Source organism: Thalassophryne amazonica, chromosome 10 (genome assembly GCF_902500255.1).
Source record: "Thalassophryne amazonica chromosome 10, fThaAma1.1, whole genome shotgun sequence".
Taxonomy (NCBI): Eukaryota; Metazoa; Chordata; class Actinopteri; order Batrachoidiformes; family Batrachoididae; genus Thalassophryne; species Thalassophryne amazonica.
Genome location: NC_047112.1, coordinates 115267855 through 115286308, shown reverse-complemented (window position 1 = coordinate 115286308; position 18454 = coordinate 115267855). Strand labels below are relative to the sequence as shown.

Sequence of the window (18454 nt, the reverse complement as noted above, 5' to 3'; positions counted from 1 at the left end):
TGTTGTTGCTTCCAGGTGGCAACATCCCAAAACAAGGTTTACCTCAACGCTGATAGTTTGGTGCTCAACCTACAAGACCAGACTTCTTTTAACAAGTAGGTGAACACACAGCTTGTTTGATGATGGTGACAGTGTCCAGTTCACACACACATCCTGTATTTAGTCATTCTGTTACTGCTGTCAGAGCAGCTGTCTGTTATTTTCCTTTGTAAGCTAAGCAGGTACGGCTGACATCGATCAGGATGTGCTTCACAATAACAGAATTTTCACCAAAAAAAAAAGCACACACAGCTGTTATCTTTTAGAATTTGCTTTGTCAGTGACATTTTTCTTTGCTGCTTTTTGCACATTGTACATCTAACTGCTCAGTGCAGTAGGCAGTAATACAATGTAACGTAAACTCCAGGTGTGCAAGTATTTAGTGGGGTGGATCATGAGACACCTGGCTCAGGTCCAGCAAAAAAAAAAAAAAAAAATCATCACCTTGCAGGAAAGCTCAGGTTTCAAAACGTAGTGTTTAAAAAAAATTTATCTTCAAACTTTTTTCATCAGTTCATTCACAGTACAGGGGACTTTGCTTTAGGTCACTTCAGCCTCTGTGCTAGTTCTTTCCAACCAGGCACCTCTTTGCATCTTGTGGGTTCCTTTTATTGAGCTCATTCATACCCCATACAATTTTAAAGTTCTCCGTCGCTGGATTATACTTTATTATGGATTAATTTGACCCTCAACAAGCTTTTCTTTCCACAATCATCACCTCCAATTAAAAGGTAAAGTGTACAATTTCATCTTTTTCATGTTGTAAGTTTGTGGACTTCTCTGCCAAGTGTACGTGATCCAGGAGATACAGGAGATGGAGTGAAAGCAGAAAAGTGTCAGATCACAGCCTTTTGCTGTATCTCATTTAACAGGTGCACATCAGGCTGCGGGTCCAAGTCTGAACACAGTTTGAAAAAAAAAAACCTTTAGTTTTTTAATCACGGAAATGACTCCGGTCCCACTTTCCTCAAATTGGCGAGTGCCAGCACTGAACTTTAATTTGTACCTCTGTTACTTTGCACGCCCAGACTACTCATGGTTTTTAATGGAAATACATTGCAACCGGACAGGACATTTTATCCAATGTGAGCGAAAATCCATTATACAAAATCCGATATATACAGTGCTTATTACATGGAAAACAATACAAAAACTTTGGGGCTCTTTTGTCCAGTGACTGAATATCTGGTTTATATGATGACGGATTAGGTGAGTTTTACTGTACATGGGACTAAACAATAAATTTACTTTGCAAAGATTTGATGATGATGTCGGCTTCCATCTCACATGGTTGACTTTATTTTCCCAAATTTTTCTTCTGTTCCAATCTGAAGGGAATCTGTACATCTTGAAGCCCTTGTTGTGTCTATTTGTGCATCAAAATGCACAACAACCCGCCATTTTCAGCAAATAAATCCATAAATAAACAAAATAGCTGGATTTACATGCAGACAGATTAACAGCAAACGCTGTTTTGGCCCTGAGATGGCACCAAGAATCGTGACCATTTTTTTCCTCCCCACTCGTCATGTCACTACTCTCTCAATTAAGAGACTCTAGTCCTCAGTGGTATGATGCATGTTGGTGATGTAGTTTTCCCCTTGTAATCCTTGATCCAGTCATCAATTTTGACATCATTGGTATCACTTAAAGGGACTAAAGACACTTAGAATCCAGCCTCAGTGTACCATGGCCTACCTAAAAAATGTATGCTAGCCATCCCAGCATGGTAGCTATAGCCAGGTAGGGGTCATTGAAGGTTTACACAGAGGTCAAAATTTATAAATGCTCCAGTCATGTTGAAAAAATAAACCACGTCTGATCATAATGATTCCAAGAAGGTGTAGCTTGGACTAACTATGACTGAATGTTGTGGAGTTAAGGGGTAAAAACGGCAAAAATGGTGACAAAGATCAGTTTCAGTTTGTAGAGGGGTCAAAAGTTAAAGTTTGTAAAGTAACTAAGTTACTTTTTCAAGGAATAATAACTGATTGGGCTACTTTTTCAAAGTAACTGTAGTGACTGGCATTTAGTCACTCATCTGGGTGAGGGGAGAAATCCATTTTCTAACGTGCTTCAAAAAGCATTTCAAAAATCACTAGTTGGGTGATGCATTGATTTTATATTTTGCAGTAATGATTACATTAAACATTTCTACTTGAACTAAAAGGTGTCTATAACAAAACATTGAAAGCGGTAGTGGTAAAAACGGGGTACCTCTCCCGCACCCAAGCTAATTAAAAGCCCTGCATCACCTGTGGCTGCCATTTAATACAACTGGTGCATCTCTTTACCGCGACCCACTGTGGATAATACAAAATAAAAATATAACGTGACAAAAAACAACAACAAATGGCTCCTACAGTAACTGTGGCAACACTGCTCCCCAGCAGGCAATATTTGGGGGTGTCCAGGGCCCATTTTATGGTGAGGCACGTCTCTACTGTGACATAGGGTCACCCAGAGGCTCCCAGGTCACCCCTCAGTTGTGTGCTGTCAGTTTTGATATGTTATTCCTATTACAAAGTCATGGTGAGATGCCAAGTATTAGGCCTGTATCTTGCAAACATTTAAAGTTACAGCCTTTGGAAATTTTTGTGAATTTTTCATGTATCGTGAAAATGTTGTTTTCTACCAAATTTGCATGTTAATAATGAGCTCCCCATGTGCCTCACAGCTTTGAAACTGCTCATGCCAGGCTAACGTTTGGTGTAAAATTTGGAAATGTTGGCAGTTTTGGTGTATCTAGTGTGGCCTGCCTTCCACAAAGGCCTCAAAATGGTAGAAAAACCAAAATTTGACATGTCGTTTGTATCTTTACTTGAAAATCACAGAAATACACCAGCTATGGCTATAGAACTTTTTGTATGATGGCTTGTGATATAACGAAACATATTTTCACATTTAAATGATATACCAGGTTGGTTTATAGTTGTAAAAAAAAAAAAAAAGATTTTCTGTCACTTCTGTCATTTTCTGTCTGATCAAAAATTTCTGTCACCCCAGATGCCAGTGTGGCCAGTTGATAATCATATTCATATTTTTACCATATATTTTTACATATCTCAAGATGATCTGCTGCAGATATGGTGTTGTATTCTTATCAGACCGGGTCCAAAGGACAAGGGCTGATACGGATACACTGGGGCATGATACAGGGCGTGATACATAAACAGACGTGATAAGATATTTATCACATATTACAACAAAAATAAAGAACAAGAACCATATATCACACACATGAATCATGACTTTGAGTGATAGCTACCTACAGACTCGAATTTAACACGTTTTCTGCAGAGGTGTAAAACTCTGCCTTGTGTTGCTCCCATGTGCTGCTTCTACCTGTGCACCTAAAACGTGATCTCAATAATTAACTTGTCAACCTACCTGAAGAGCTGAACTAATTGCAATCAGCTTGTTTATGATTTATCAGCCCTATTTTTCTTGTATGTCTTGAGGGCTTGTTTACTAGTACGAGGTCTATTAGATAATAAACCGACCCTTTTATTTATTTTTTTTAACTATATGGATTTGAATGACGTGCGATTACACCAATCATGCTTGAACCCTCGTGCGCATGCGTGAGTTTTTTCACGCGTGTCGGTGACGTCATTTCCCTGTGGGCAGGCCTTGAGTGAGATGTGGTCCCGCCTCTCGGCTGAATTCCTTTGTTTCACACGCTGCTCAAGACGGCGCACGTTGCTTTATCAAAAATTTTTCTGGACCTGTGAGGAATATCCGAGTGGACACTATTCGAGAAATTAAGCTGGTTTTCGGTGAAAAGTTTAACGGCTGATGAGAGATTATGGGGTGTTTCTGTCGGTGTAGGGACGTCGTGCAGCGCTTCCAGGCGCCGTCGTCGGCCTGTTTCGACCTGAAAACATCCTAATTTAAGGCTTAATTCACCCAGGACGTCGTGAGAGAACAGAGAAGATTCAGAAGAGGCCGGCATGAGGACTTTATGCGGACATTCCACTGTTTAAGGACATTTTTTAATGAAAGACGTGTGCGCAAATTCGCCGAGTCGTTTCCATGACGACTCTGCGAATCTGTGTGCGCCGCGACAGGAAAAACACCTCCGTGTTGAAAACCATTTGTAAAATTCAGGCGACTTTTGATGGCTTTCAACAAGTGAGTAACTGAGAAATTGTTTAACAGCTTGGGCATGTTCCAACTTGCCTGTTAAGGTTTCCAACGGAGGTGTTTTTCCTGTCGCGACCCCCCGCGGTCGGGTCCGGCCCGACATGCGACTCTGGCCCGACATGCGACTCTGCCTGCACGTTCTTTCATTACAAAATGTCCGTTAACAATGGAATGTCCAAATAAACTCCTCATGCCGACTTCTTCTGAAAGTTCTCTGTTCTCTGACGACTTACTGGGTCAACAGAGCCTGAAATGTGGAAGTTTTCAACTTGAAACGATGAGACGCTGCCGCCTCGAAGCGCAGATCGCTGTCAGGTGCCGTGGGCCGTCCTTACGGCGACACTACCAGACCAAAATCTCTCATCAACCGTTAAAATTTTTACCGAAAACCAGCTGAATTTATCGAATGGTGTCCACTCAGTTGTGCCTTACAGTTTAAAAAAATTTTTATCAAACAAAGCAGCAGTCTCTGAGCCATTCCTAAACAGTGAAAAACGACGAGAGGGTGGACGACTCCTCACTCAAAGACTGCCCACAGGCGAATGACGTAACCGACAGGCGTGAAAAAACTCACATGCCCACGAGGGTTCAAGCATGTCTGATGTAATCACACGTGATTCAAATCCATATGGTTTTTGAAAAAAATAATAAGGTTGGATACTTTTCTAATAGACCTCGTATAGGGCAGATTTTTGTTGTAATATGAGATATTGGTTTGGAACATGGGCCCTCTTCAGAATGGAAAAAGCCTCTTCAGCTGTCTGGGTTCGCTTAACCATCCTGGAGTGCTTTTTTTGTGAGCAGAGCAGCTACATAATGATTAAAGATCAAGGATTCGATTAATGATTAACTTAATTAATGAGCAATAATGAAATTACCTTCAATATATTCTAAAGTGATACTTGTCTCTTTCCCTAACTTTCATCTGGTCTTAACCATTTCATTTGAAATTCAATGAAACTTTGGTGTGTGTGTGTGTGTGTGTGTGTGCGTGTGCGTGTGCGTGTGTGCGTGTGCGTGTGTGTGTGTGTGTGTGTGTGTGTGTGTACGTACTACTTCCAACTTGCTGGGTAGCCTGAGTAGCTGTCCTCCTCCTTATTACACATTTCACCACTGTGATTAGGTACACCCCCTACAGTAAAGAAGAGAAATGCCCCAGCAACTGCGATTACCAGAAATCAGAGTAACCCTTTCCCCAAGAGCCAAGCAAGCCTCCAAATTTACCAAAATCAAATCTGAGTCTCATGCAGTTCTTTAATTCCCTTTGCTGTATCATGTGCCAAGTCTAACACCTCTGCAGATGCATCAGAAATATACGTACAACACTCAGTGCCGATCACTGTGCACACACCACCATGGGCTGCAAGCATAATGTCCAGTGCCATGCCATTTTCCAGTACCACTGTTGATTTCTGCAACTCTCTGTGCTCTGCAAGTGCTGCCTTAATGGATGCATTCATGTGGCTATCTAACACAGTGCTAAGAGATTTGATTTCTTGTTGATTCGCATACACCCCACAGAAGGGCAACATGACACCAAACACTCGCTGTCTAGTCGACAGACTACTTCTATGTCTATGTAGTGGATGATACAGTCCCGCTATCTCAATAGAATCTGCTTTCCTAATGACTGGGATCAAATGTGCTAGAGCAGAAATGTATGGAATACATCTGTAGGCCCGCTCGCCACAATCAGTGTAAACCTCCTCAGGCAATGCCTGTTGCTGCAAAGTAATGTCAAACACTTTGTTTTATATGGTTTTTCCTAGACTCTTTCCATGTCCTTGTTCCTGAACACACAGAGAAACATTAACCATCGCACATACTGTCACTGGAGGAAGATGTTGAGCAATCGCAGAGTGGGTTGGGCTTCACATATACTGGCATTATACAGTGTCTTACATTGACCGCAACAGAAGATACCATTGTGATTCCTGCCCATGTTTTCATCAATGCATCCGTAGTATAGAGGAGTAAATCTGGGGCACACACACCTGATTGATTGTGCTGTGTCAGCAGTTGGTTTGTGCCAGTTAATTGAACCCTACTGTCAAAGCCTGCCTCCACATACATGAACATGTGTTATCCTCAGTAAGACTGTCTGATTAAACCCTATGGGCAGATGCTTCCTGTTCACTTCCTGTACTACTGAATCCACTATGTCTCAATATCTAGCAGATTTACCCATATCCATTTTATATGCTGGTGTATAACGGTCACCCAACCCTTCCTCCAGTCGAGACCCCAGGTCTTTCCAGTCAAATAGTTTGTAGTCAGCTACTTTGAAGGGAATGGCAGACAACATGGGATAGTTAGAAGACGTAGGCATGTTGTGGCAAAACCAGCAGTTGCTCAGATTCTGTTTTTTTTTTTTTTTGCATAATCATTTATTATTCTGATAGCCACATTTGAGCAGAGTGGATCAAGATTGGCGGGATTGAATAACAAGCAGAGTCTGGAACTCTAGCTCTGGAACTGGATCTGAATAACATTAATAATGATAGTTCAGCCTCATCGTTTCCTTCAATTGTGCATATAGTCCCACCTGTTCTAATGTTTGGATAACTCATTAACCACTTTGCAGTCTGGCTGTGTAATCAGTTGTTGTTTTGTGTAACACCAAGTATAGGGTGGGATGTCCAGTACGGTGTCTTCTGTCCATCGATTTCTGTTAGTCCACTAGCTGGATGACCAGAGTGATCTGCTCATTTGCGGACTGTTGCCACAGCGCTGCCATCTTGCTTAGCGTGTCACAACCCGGCATGAGATTGTCATCTTCATCCTCATTTGCGAAGTTCATGAAACCAACCATTCTAGATGCAATGTGGGCTCTGATTACAATACCATCTAGCATCAATGTGCACAAAACACTCCTGTCATTTGACTTCTCCTCTTCCACTTTTTGGCTCACCAAGTCCAACATCTGCTGGGTGAAGCCTGCTGACCCATCCACTGACTTCAGCCACTGCCTAATTGTGCTGATATGGGGAAGTTCCAAGTTGAACACATCTCTGACGTTTGTGTATGCCCTCGTGGAAAAAAAACTGCAGTGTCATCGCAAATTTCAAGTCCTCATTGTATGTTCGCCTGGATGGTTTGCTGTCAGATTTCCTCTTTGAGGTGTGCTGCATTAAAGAGAGTGGAATCCCAGAAAAACATCCACGCAGTATATCATCAGAAGACAACAACTGCTTCTGTTTCAGTTCATCCAGTAAGGCACCTGTAGTCTCCACTCTTTGCACTTCATTGTTCGAGGAGTGGTTGTTATTGAGTAGGAATGCTCAGCACCAACATGAAACCATGCAGCAGGTGGGGGTGTGGAACTGGTACTTGGCACGCTGTCACCAGGGGCACCATCATCCAAAGGTGGTCTCCGCTTTGGAGCTTTACGCTCATGTTCCACCTGTTAGGTTTCACGACTTTACTTCAATAAGCTGGCCATTTTTTAAAATTTTTTAATTTTTTTTGTTTTTGTTTTTTTTACTTTGAATTTTTTCCCCTAACTCACATTTGTCAAACCACAAACAGTGTTTTCAGGCAGCAGGAGATTTGATCTTTGTCTTTCTGACCGATCTCAGTTTTACTGTGCTCATGTAACAGGACTAAAAACTAATAAACAATTAAACTAATTATAACAAGCAATATTTCAGTTATGAGTACCTACCTTCTGTAAGTGACTGGGTAGGCTGAAGATTGTAGGTACGGCAGTACCTCTGAGCCTGCATGCCTGTCCTGTCCTGTCCAATTACTCACCAGTGAAGTGAGCTGAGTAGACACTACTGTAAATTGATGGCTTGAAGTCCACCCAACGGATGTTTCTTATCCACTGTGATCTTCTTGGCTCATCTCTAGGAAACCTGTGCATCCAGAATTTTTATCTGGATTAGCCACAACTTTCTCATCTTGTTGCAGTTCAGATTCAAGCTATCAATAAATAAAGGAAATTCAAGCTCGCATGTCCTATTCTTTTCTGATGTACGCATACATCACAACTTCATTTACACGAGTTGTGATATCAGCATATAAGAGTCAGTGCCAATAGTCAATAGGCCTATGGATTGACATGTTCACGTCTTGGTCTAAGAACTGATTAAAAAACAATCATGTTCTTACATTATAATTAGGAATTTAGGTAATTTCCACACATCATTAATATATATTACTCACTTCTGAAAGCTCACTCCAGAGTCCTTAAGCCTTTATTGTACACTCCCCACCGCCGTTTGTCTTTAACTTTAAACTTTAGGAAAGAAATGTAACAGTCGGAGTACACCGATCAATAGGACATTGAAAGATAATGTGATGTTCATTTGTTGGAGTTCTCCTCATCCTCACACTAAATGGGTTGAAGCTTTGATCCTCATCTTATGTTTTCGTAGTGCGTATGTTTACTTCGTTGCTAAGCACCAAAGTGCTCACCGCTCACTTATTAGGATTTATTGGCTGTGAGTTTTCATACACTCAGAATGACTGGACTAGCTGGCTGCCAGCCTCCATTTCTCCTTCTAAGGTGTTTGGACCTCCTTGACCACATCAGCAGCAGGGCGAGGATCAACCCCATGATTCACTTTCCTTCATGCCAACCTGAGGAGCCAGATGGCACCTTGTCGCATTTAACTATTCTGCTTTTCCTTTAACTTTTACAGCTGTTCTCATCATCACCAGAACCTGGTATGGTCCTTTCCACCTGGGAGACAAAGACACTTTGTCGAGAGACTTGATTACCACATAGTCACCTACTCGAAAAGGATGAATAGGGTCATTTGAAGGCTTTGGAAGTCTCCCGGATACCTGTAGATGAAAGTCTCTCAAAACTTCAGTTAGTTTCTACATATATTGTCATGTAGTCATCCGTCCACAACAAAGTGGCCTTGTGGGGTATTGGAGGTGGACTTGTCCCTGTGGACATTGGCCACCCAGTAGTGGGCATAGCTAACCAAAAAGTTAGCTTTGATAACTGCTAATCAGCTAACTGAAAAGTGTTTTTTTTTTTATAATGCTAAACCAATAAACTGCCCAAAAATTTATCGGAAGTTACAGCTAACTGCTAATCGATAACTTTAAATTTTGTCTCCCCTACACTTTCAGCTACTAACAAGGCGATTTTGAGTTTGATCACCACCAAAGCTTCTAATAGAATCAAAGGCAGTCAGAAACCCAAACACAGCTGATGAGTCAGCGCTTCTGTCTTTGTACGCCCTGCCCACTGCTGTAGGAAAGCGTCATTTACCTTGACAGCATATAGTGGTCCAGCCATGAGACAGGGGTCTTGAAAAGGAAAGCAGGTTTGACTTATGGTTTTGATTTATAAATCAAATTAATCCGGATAGAATAACTACATTAATGTAAATGTTTAAAATGTACAAAGTGATATATAACACATCTGTTAATTTTAAAATAATGCACTAATTCTGAAGATTTGAACATTAACACACAGATGCCCAAATGGATTATGGGTAAAGTTAGCCTCTGCTCATACTGATTGGTTGACTAATTCATTCTGTGTAAAAACCAACACAAGTGAATCAATGTAACGTGTGTTGGTGTTTACAAATAGATGTGCTTTTGTAAAATATGTCATTTTTTTCATTTGTGTAATAAAACAAACAAAAAAACCTCCATAACATCACTTTGAGCAGGTGGGATGAGTTCATTAGTGAAATCACCCGCTGGAGTCAGTGGCTGCAACGAAAACCGGTACCCTCTCGGCCCTTTCTGGAATACTTTGGACACCACTGCTTTAAATGGTCATGCCTAATGACATTGTCTTTTTTTTCTGTTTTGCTGGCATGTCATGCCACTGTGTGATACCTGGCACGAACCATTGCGAGTGAATTCTCACCCTCGTCCGACATGTGAAGGACCGTGTGCAACATGTGCCAACACATGGAGCAGAAAAAGTGGACAGACAGGACGACCATCGGGGTGAAGCCACAAGCCAGACTTCGAGTCACATGCACACCCCTTCTGTACCCAAACAGCCCTTTCGTGGTTGTTTGCATCATCACAACATCATGAAAAGAAGGAACATCTGTTGGGTCCGCCTAAAGTGCAAAAGAAGTTGAGGCACCTTGGAAGAGTGGGGAAGCGTGGCTTGTTTTGCAGTCACATCTGCCAGGTATTATTCCCTTTCGAAACAGGATCAGAACCAGAAGAATGTGCAGCACATTTGATTATCGCCAATCGTGAAACCCAGCTATCAAGATATGGTGTTGTTGCAAGCTTCACAGAAAAAGTAAGAAACCCCCACATTTTCCACAGCTGACACAAGTCATGGGCAACACCAAATGCATATCTGGAATCAATGTAAATGTTCACAACGTTTCCTGCAGCCAGAACACAGGCTTTAGAGAAAGCATGCAACTCGCGTCCCTGTGATGATGTACCAGCAGGTAAAGTTCTTGCATCTAACACTCCCTAGTCATTTACAGCAGCATAAACAGCCAGATGTTTATCATCGCTGGGTTTGTAAGCAGAACAGTCAGTATAAAGAACCATGCCCACATTTTCAGTCGATGTTTGTTGCAAGTCCGGCCTGGAAGATGTGTGTACTTCAATGATGGCAACACAATCATGTTATTCAGCTTCCTCCTCCACAGGAAGTAGAGTAGCTGGATTTAATTGGGGGGGGCATTTCAAGGAAATATAAGGGCTTGAAAGAATGACAGCCTCATATCCTGACCGTCTGGCCGTCTTGCTGAGTGGCGGAGGTGATCAATATGTGCAAGATAGCATGTGGTACATGTACTACACAGTTGTGAGCCAGCACAATGGGCGATAATTTGTCAATCAGGGACGGTTTGTAGTGGAGCAGTCCATAACACAGAGTCCATTGCCGCATACTCATGAATCCAATGCCGACAGTAATTAGCCATGCAGAGGAAAGAGGAACGTCTCTTTCTTGGTCTTTGGAGGTGACAGATTGGGTAACAACTTCACTCTCTCAGGAAACAATAGATGCTGCCCATCACACAACAGGTATCCCAAATACAGTCGGGTAAAAAAAAGTATTTAGTCAGTCCCTGATTGTGCAAGTTCTCCTACTTAGAAAGATGACAGAGGTCTGTAATTTTCATCATAGGTACACTTCAACTGTGAGACAAAATGAAAAAACAGGAAATCACATTGTAGGATTTTTAAAGAATTTATTTGTAAATTTTAGCAGCTAAAATGTTTAAATCAGTATTACTCTGGGCCTGAGTTTCACTACAGTTATGGACTAAGTTTAATTGATGAGCCATATGAGTAAGTTTACTTATTTTAACTTTTCTGCCTAACTACTGTGGGATATGAAGCAGTACCTTTTTTAATGTAATGTCTAAGCTCAAGCATTATTGCATCTGTTTGTGGTTCTAGCTTTAAAATCAGGTTTCGGATGACGGAAGCCAAAAATGTGAAAATTATTAGCTCTTTTGGTTAGTAATCTTATCAAACAAACATGTAGGTTTGTGATATCGATTTTAGTTAAAGGCAAAGAAAAGGTGAAACTGTGCAAAAGAATGCCTGATGACCCGAGGCATGAAGGGTGTCCCTTGATCAGTGAGGATCTCTTTTAGAATCCCCACCCTGCTGCTAAAGAGGTTCTTTTGCAGTTTGTTGAGCATTAGCCTTTCTTAAGGACACAGCCTCTGGATATCAGGTGGCATACTCTACTATGACTAGAATATACTGGTGTTTCTGCGCTCTTTTGGGAAGTGGCCTAACAATATCCATTTCCATCCTCTCCTTTCAATGACTGGCAAAGGGACTATGGCATGGGTTAAAGTTCTCCGTCATCACGACGGATTTTTGTCATTTGGAAAATTTAACCACACATATGCTTGCGCACGTGGTGTCATGCGTGTTTTGGGGCTGAAATATGATACTCTCACTGTCAAAGCAACATCCCATTCTGCGCTAATCAAAGCAGCAGCAATGTCAGCATGGATGGCGCCGCACTACGGAGGAAGGGACTGTGTGAATTTTCCTTCCTCTCCGCTCTGTTTACTGTTTTCCATGAGCCACAGTCCTTCCCCTCCCTGTCTTCGCGGGAACATTGGCAGACCTTCCTCAAGTAGAGCAGGGTGTGGCTTTGCTTTGAACCAGTGAATCAGTGCTTTGATCTGCTGCTTAGTTGGTTCTTTATTTCGCTTTATCTTAGTTTTTCCCCACTAAACACCTAAAGAGCATATGTCTGTGAGTAATATTTACCTTTTTTATGTTAAACCGACCTGTTATGGTCGTCTGAAACAGTTGATGCATTTTATAACTTAAAATTGGGACTGATGCTAACACGTTAGCATGTCTATTGCATTTTCAATGTTAAAGTTAGCATTAAGATGTTCGCATCTCAGCACGTTTGTGTGCATTTGTTTTCTGTATAGTAATTAATGGCTCAGCGTTTGTTGTCGTAAAAGAGTCAAATGTATTACAAATTGTAATATTTTTTTATTTATTTTTATTTATATATTAATAATAATAGCAACAACAATAATAGTAATAATAACTAATAATGCTACAATACAATTTTAGAGAAACAGACAAAAAGAACCTGATAAAACAAAACAACAGAAAAGATAAAAACCAACTAACAGTGAACATAAATAAATATAGAAGTAACTGTTTCCTGTGAACACCTAGTGACTGTTAAACCTCCACTTCATCCCTGTTTTATTTACGTTTAATGACAATTTGTTTTGGTCAAACCACATCTAAGCTGTGTTTTTACACAAGAAAAAAATAAAATGCAGTAAACTGCACATTTGTGTCTTTTTTCATGAAAATAACTTATTAAAGATCACATATTACACTTTAGTCAGGCCTTTAAAATACTTTAGTGGACTCTTGCTGTAATATGTTGTCAGTGGTTGAGAGAGTTGCTGTAGGCATCTAAAAATGCTCATAATCGTGTTAAACCTGATGGAAATCTCTTTGTGGTGTGTCGGTGATGTATGTATGTGCAAAATAAAAACAAACATTACTCCAGGTATGTTTTTGATGAGAATATAACATCATAACTTTATTACAAGCTCCAACGTTGATGTTCCGTGATAAGGACCTTTTAAAATAACTCACTTAAAGAAATGATGGCAAAACTCACATGTAAGTAAAAAAACAAAAAAGATTAATCGATTACTAAAATAATAGTTGCAGCCCTAGTTTGTTTTGAGTGAGAGCATTTTACAGATTAAATATGAATAAGCCAGTTTTGAGTTTCTCAGTGTGCATGTTTTCAAAACGGTGACAGTGTTACTTTGTGCACAGCAGAACAAAGTTGTCAAAATACTACAGAAGACAAAGAATTTTTACTTGACAGTTTGATGTGAGTTTTCTTTGTTTCAGAGGGCTTCATACCCATTAAAATTCACTAGAATATACAAAATTTGACTTGCTCTTTTAAAAAGTTTCTAGGGAAGACCCCCAGACCCCCATAATCAATAGTGTGTTTTTACTTCACAGTTTGAAGTGTTTTCTTTGTTTCAGAGGGCTTCATACACATTAAAATTCATCAGAATACACAAAATTTGACTCGTTCTTTTAAAAATGTTCTGGGGGAGCACGCCCGGACCCCCCAGAACCAAGACTACACCCCGCCCCCCACCACCCTTTTATGTACCTTTATGTTCAGGTTTTGCATTCTTTTTATGCTTTGTCTCTGTCTCTCCTTAGAGGCTACTTAGAATAGATTTGCATACTGTATAATGTGTTTATTGTATTTATTGAGGAAACAAAGTGTGTGTGTCCCCACTAGAGGCTGACATTTTTTTGGGAATCCCACGTGATTGGGACGGTACGGGATTAAAAGTTCACGGGAGCGTCCTGCTGTCATTTGGGTGGTCAATTTTTCAAAAAATAGTGGGCAGCTTTGCTTGAAACTGTCTAAAATTAGGACTGCAGTGATCACTGCAGCGTGCGCGTGTGTGTGCGTGTGTGTGTGTGTGTGTGTGTGTGTGTGTGTGTGTGTGTGTGTGTGTGTGTGTGTGTACGGCAGTCGGCTTGCTGAGGTGGGGGGGAGGGGTATGAGCCACTTCAGTCAGTGCACGGAGAGCGCACACGCGCTGAGCACAGAATGAAACAACACGTTATAAGAGAAAAAACTGTGTCTCTGCCTTTATTTGTCTCTGGACTGTTCTGACGGTTCGTCCTGTTCACACCGTGTGCACGTGTCGGTGACAGTTAGACTGAAATTATGAGATGAAATAAATTGGTCAAAATTCCTTTAAAAGTGAGTATATAGGAATGAACATTATAAAAATCACACACACGTGTGTTTTAAAAAAGCCTGATGTGTAGAAACTCTGCAGTGATGTTCAGAAGCAGAAATCACATAAAGCAGCTGAGAACTCTGAACTTTAACAGACTGTTATTTTACAAAGATATTTATTTTAGATGACTTAATGGAGTTTTATGTTAAAGGACAAAATGTGACTGAGGAGGAGAAAAAAAGAGGAAATAAACTCTAGTCAGAATAAAAATACAAGCTGCTGATTTATTTTTCAAAGTTATCAGTCTGCAGCTCTGCGTTTCATTTATTTCAAAGTAAGTTACCTCTTATTATTTGCAAAATCATGAGAGTCAAATCAGTTTGCATTGTTCAGTTTTTCCTGCACATTTGTGTATTTTTTTCCTTCTTCATAAGAGTTTGGTGTTTGTGTTTGTTGTACAAAGTTTGAAAAAACAATAAAATGTCAACACTTTTCCTTATAGCAGTTCCTTAATTTCAGAAATGGAACAGAAACAACCACAAATCTGAAAAAGTGGAGACTATATGTAAAATGAAGATTAAAAATAAAATGTTATATTCCCAGTTCACACCAGATACTGACTGGTATCCCCCCCCAATAAAACAAAACTGCACCTTTCAGAGTGGCCTTTTATTGTGGGCAGTCTAAGGCACACCTGTGCACTAATCATGGTGTCTAATCAGCATCTTGATATGGCACACCTGTGAGGTGGGATGGATTATCTCAGCAAAGGAGAAGTGCTCACTATCACAGATTTAGACTGGTTTGTGAACAATATTTGAGGGAAATGGTGATATTGTGTATGTGGAAAAAGTTTTAGATCTTTGAGTTCATCTCATACAAAATGGGAGCAAAACCAAAAGTGTTGCATTTATATTTTTGTTGAGTATATAAAAAAAAAAAAAAGCGAGAGCGTGAGTGAGAGAGAGAGAGGGAGCGTGAGTGAGAGAGAGAGAGGGAGCGTGAGTGAGAGAGAGAAAGCGTGACTGAGAGCGCGTGTGTGAGAGAGAGAGAGAGAGCGCGTGTGTGAGAGAGAGAGAGCGTGAGTGAGAGAGAGAGCGTGAGTGTGAGAGAGAGAGCGTGAGTGAGAGAGAGAGAGAGCGTGAGTGAGAGAGAGAGCGTGAGTGTGAGAGAGAGCGTGAGTGAGAGAGAGAGAGCGTGTGAAAGAGAGAGAGCGTGTGAGAGAGAGCGTGTGAGAGAGAGAGCGTGAGTGTGAGAGAGAGAGAGCGTGAGTGTGAGAGAGAGAGAGCGTGAGTGTGAGAGAGAGAGCGTGAGTGTGAGAGAGAGAGAGCGCGTGAGAGAGAGTGTGAGAGAGAGAGCGTGAGTGAGAGAGAGAGAGAGCGTGTGAGAGAGAGAGCGTGTGAGAGAGAGCGTGAGTGAGAGAGAGAGAGAGCGTGTGAAAGAGAGAGAGCGTGTGAGAGAGAGCGTGAGTGTGAGAGAGAGAGCGTGAGTGTGAGAGAGAGAGAGCGTGAGTGTGAGAGAGAGAGAGCGTGAGTGTGAGAGAGAGAGAGAGCGTGTGTGAAAGAGAGAGAGCGTGTGAGAGAGAGAGCGCGTGTGAGAGAGAGAGAGCGCGTGTGAGAGAGAGAGCGCGTGTGAGAGAGAGAGCGTGAGTGTGAGAGAGAGAGAGCGTGAGTGTGAGAGAGAGTGTGAGAGAGAGAGAGCGTGAGTGTGAGAGAGCGTGACTGAGAGAGAGAGAGCGTGTGAGAGAGAGAGCGCGTGTGAGAGAGAGTGTGTGAGAGAGAGAGAGCGTGACTGAGAGAGAGAGCGTGTGAGAGAGAGAGCGCGTGTGAGAGAGAGTGTGTGAGAGAGAGAGAGCGTGACTGAGAGAGAGAGCGTGTGAGAGAGAGAGCGCGCGTGTGAGAGAGAGAGCGCGTGTGAGAGAGAGAGAGAGAGCGTGAATGTGAGAGAGAGCGAGTGAGAGAGAGCGTGACAGAGAGAGAGCGCGTGTGAGAGAGAGAGCGTGTGAGAGAGAGAGCGCGTGTGTGAGAGAGAGAGAGAGAGAGAGCGCGTGTGTGAGAGAGAGAGAGAGAGAGAGCGTGAGTGTGAGAGAGAGTGCGTGTGTGAGAGAGTGTGAGAGAGAGCGTGTGAGAGAGAGAGCGCGTGTGAGAGAGAGCGTGACTGAGAGAGAGAGAGAGCGCGTGTGAGAGAGAGCGTATGTGTGAGAGAGAGAGAGAGCGCGTGTGAGAGAGAGCGTATGTGTGAGAGAGAGAGAGAGCACGTGTGAGAGAGAGCGCGTGTGTGAGAGAGAGCGCGCGTGTGAGAGAGAGAGCGTGTGTGTGTGAGAGAGAGAGAGCGCGTGTGAGAGAGAGAGAGAGCGTGAGTGAGAGAGAGAGCGTGAGTGAGAGAGAGAGCGTGAGTGAGAGAGAGAGAGCGTGTGAAAGAGAGAGCGTGTGAGAGAGAGAGAGAGCGTGTGAGAGAGAGAGAGCGTGAGAGAGAGAGCGTGTGAGAGAGAGCGTGTGAGAGAGAGAGCGTGTGAGAGAGAGAGCGTGAGTGTGAGAGAGAGAGAGCGTGTGTGAAAGAGAGAGAGCGTGTGAGAGAGAGCGCGTGTGAGAGAGAGCGTGAGTGTGAGAGAGAGCGCGTGTGAGAGAGAGAGCGTGAGTGTGAGAGAGAGAGAGAGCGTGAGTGTGAGAGAGAGTGTGTGAGAGAGAGAGAGCGTGAGTGTGAGAGAGCGTGACTGAGAGAGAGAGAGCGTGAGAGAGAGAGCGTGTGAGAGAGAGAGAGCGTGAGTGTGAGAGAGAGCGTGAGTGAGAGAGAGAGAGAGAGACAGCGTGAGTGTGAGAGAGAGAGAGAGAGCGTGAGTGTGAGAGAGAGCGCGTGTGAGAGAGAGAGAGCGTGAGTGTGAGAGAGAGCGCGTGTGTGAGAGTGTGAGAGAGAGCGTGTGAGAGAGAGCGCGTGTGTGAGAGAGAGTGCGTGAGTGTGAGAGCGCGTGACTGAGAGAGAGAGCGCGTGTGAGAGAGAGAGCGTGTGTGAGAGAGAGAGAGAGCGTGAGTGTGAGAGAGAGAGCACGTGTGAGAGAGAGAGAGCGCGTGTGTGAGAGAGAGAGCGCGCGTGTGAGAGAGAGAGAGCGCGTGTGTGAGAGAGAGAGCGCGCGTGTGAGAGAGAGAGCGCGCGTGTGTGAGAGAGAGAGAGAGCGTGTGTGTGTGAGAGAGAGAGAGAGCGTGTGTGAAAGAGAGCGTGTGTGAGAGAGAGCGCGTGTGAGAGAGTGCGTGAGAGAGCGCGTGTGAGAGAGAGCGCGTGAGAGAGCATGTGTGTGTGTGAGAGCGAGAGAAAATTAAGGTAATATTTTGATATTTTGCATGAACATTACTGAGTGGAATGGAGGCAAAGTAAAGAAGCTTGAAAAACTTAAATAACTTGACTAACTAATAACACCAAAACCTTTAAATTAAATTGGTTAAAATTAGTTAACAGTGTAGAGGACAAAGCAAATGAAGTTTACAGAACCACTTAAATGTGTTGCTAAACTTGGGTTTGTCTGACTATAAGTGTCTTGTGTGAACTCAGTGGCTGAGTTAGAATTTCTTTAAAAAACATGAAAATTGCTCATTCTGGTTTTGTTTTGTTTTTAAACTGAGCAAATAATTTGTTTTAGAGTGTGGAATACTCCAAAGAATATTTCACTTCTGTGAACTGATCCTCATAATGTGTAAAGTGAAATCAAAATACCAGCATGGCTGCAGCTTTGAACACTGTTACAAACAGCCCCGGCCTCCCCTATTACCATTATAACTGGTCTGCTGTCCCAATAAAGATCACAGCTTTGACCCCTAAAACAAACAAAAAAAACATCACTCATTCGTTTTATCTTAAATTTTCATCCTCGTTTCCACACCAGGAGCAACATTGGGGAATAAATCCGAGCAGCTCGTCACCTGAGCTGAAGTGGATCCAGAGGAGTCAGTCTGCAGCTGGCAGAGGTGGATGCGCTTCTTTCTACCCCGCAGTAAAGAGCGCAGATCAGCAGCCTCCGTGACGTGTGCGCGCTGACAGTGTGAATACATGTAGACACATACTATTTAAGTAAAACTGACATTGATAATACATTT

General features: G+C 42.4%; 1 protein-coding gene across 2 annotated transcripts in view; it reads left to right on the top strand.

The window, feature by feature from the left end:
• The window catches only part of LOC117519390 (prohibitin-2-like), a 106739-nt gene that overhangs the window by 76906 nt on the left and 11379 nt on the right, over positions 1 to 18454 (top strand). Inside the window, exons 9-10 of one of the 2 annotated variants that reach the window (XM_034180739.1) lie at positions 16 to 99; positions 4652 to 4662. In XM_034180739.1, coding sequence (XP_034036630.1) covers positions 16 to 99 — 84 coding nt within the window. In that variant the 3' untranslated portion in view covers positions 4652 to 4662. Of the gene's footprint in view, positions 1 to 15; positions 100 to 4651; positions 4663 to 18454 lie in introns of those variants that run through there. The other variant, XM_034180738.1, reaches the window with a different exon arrangement.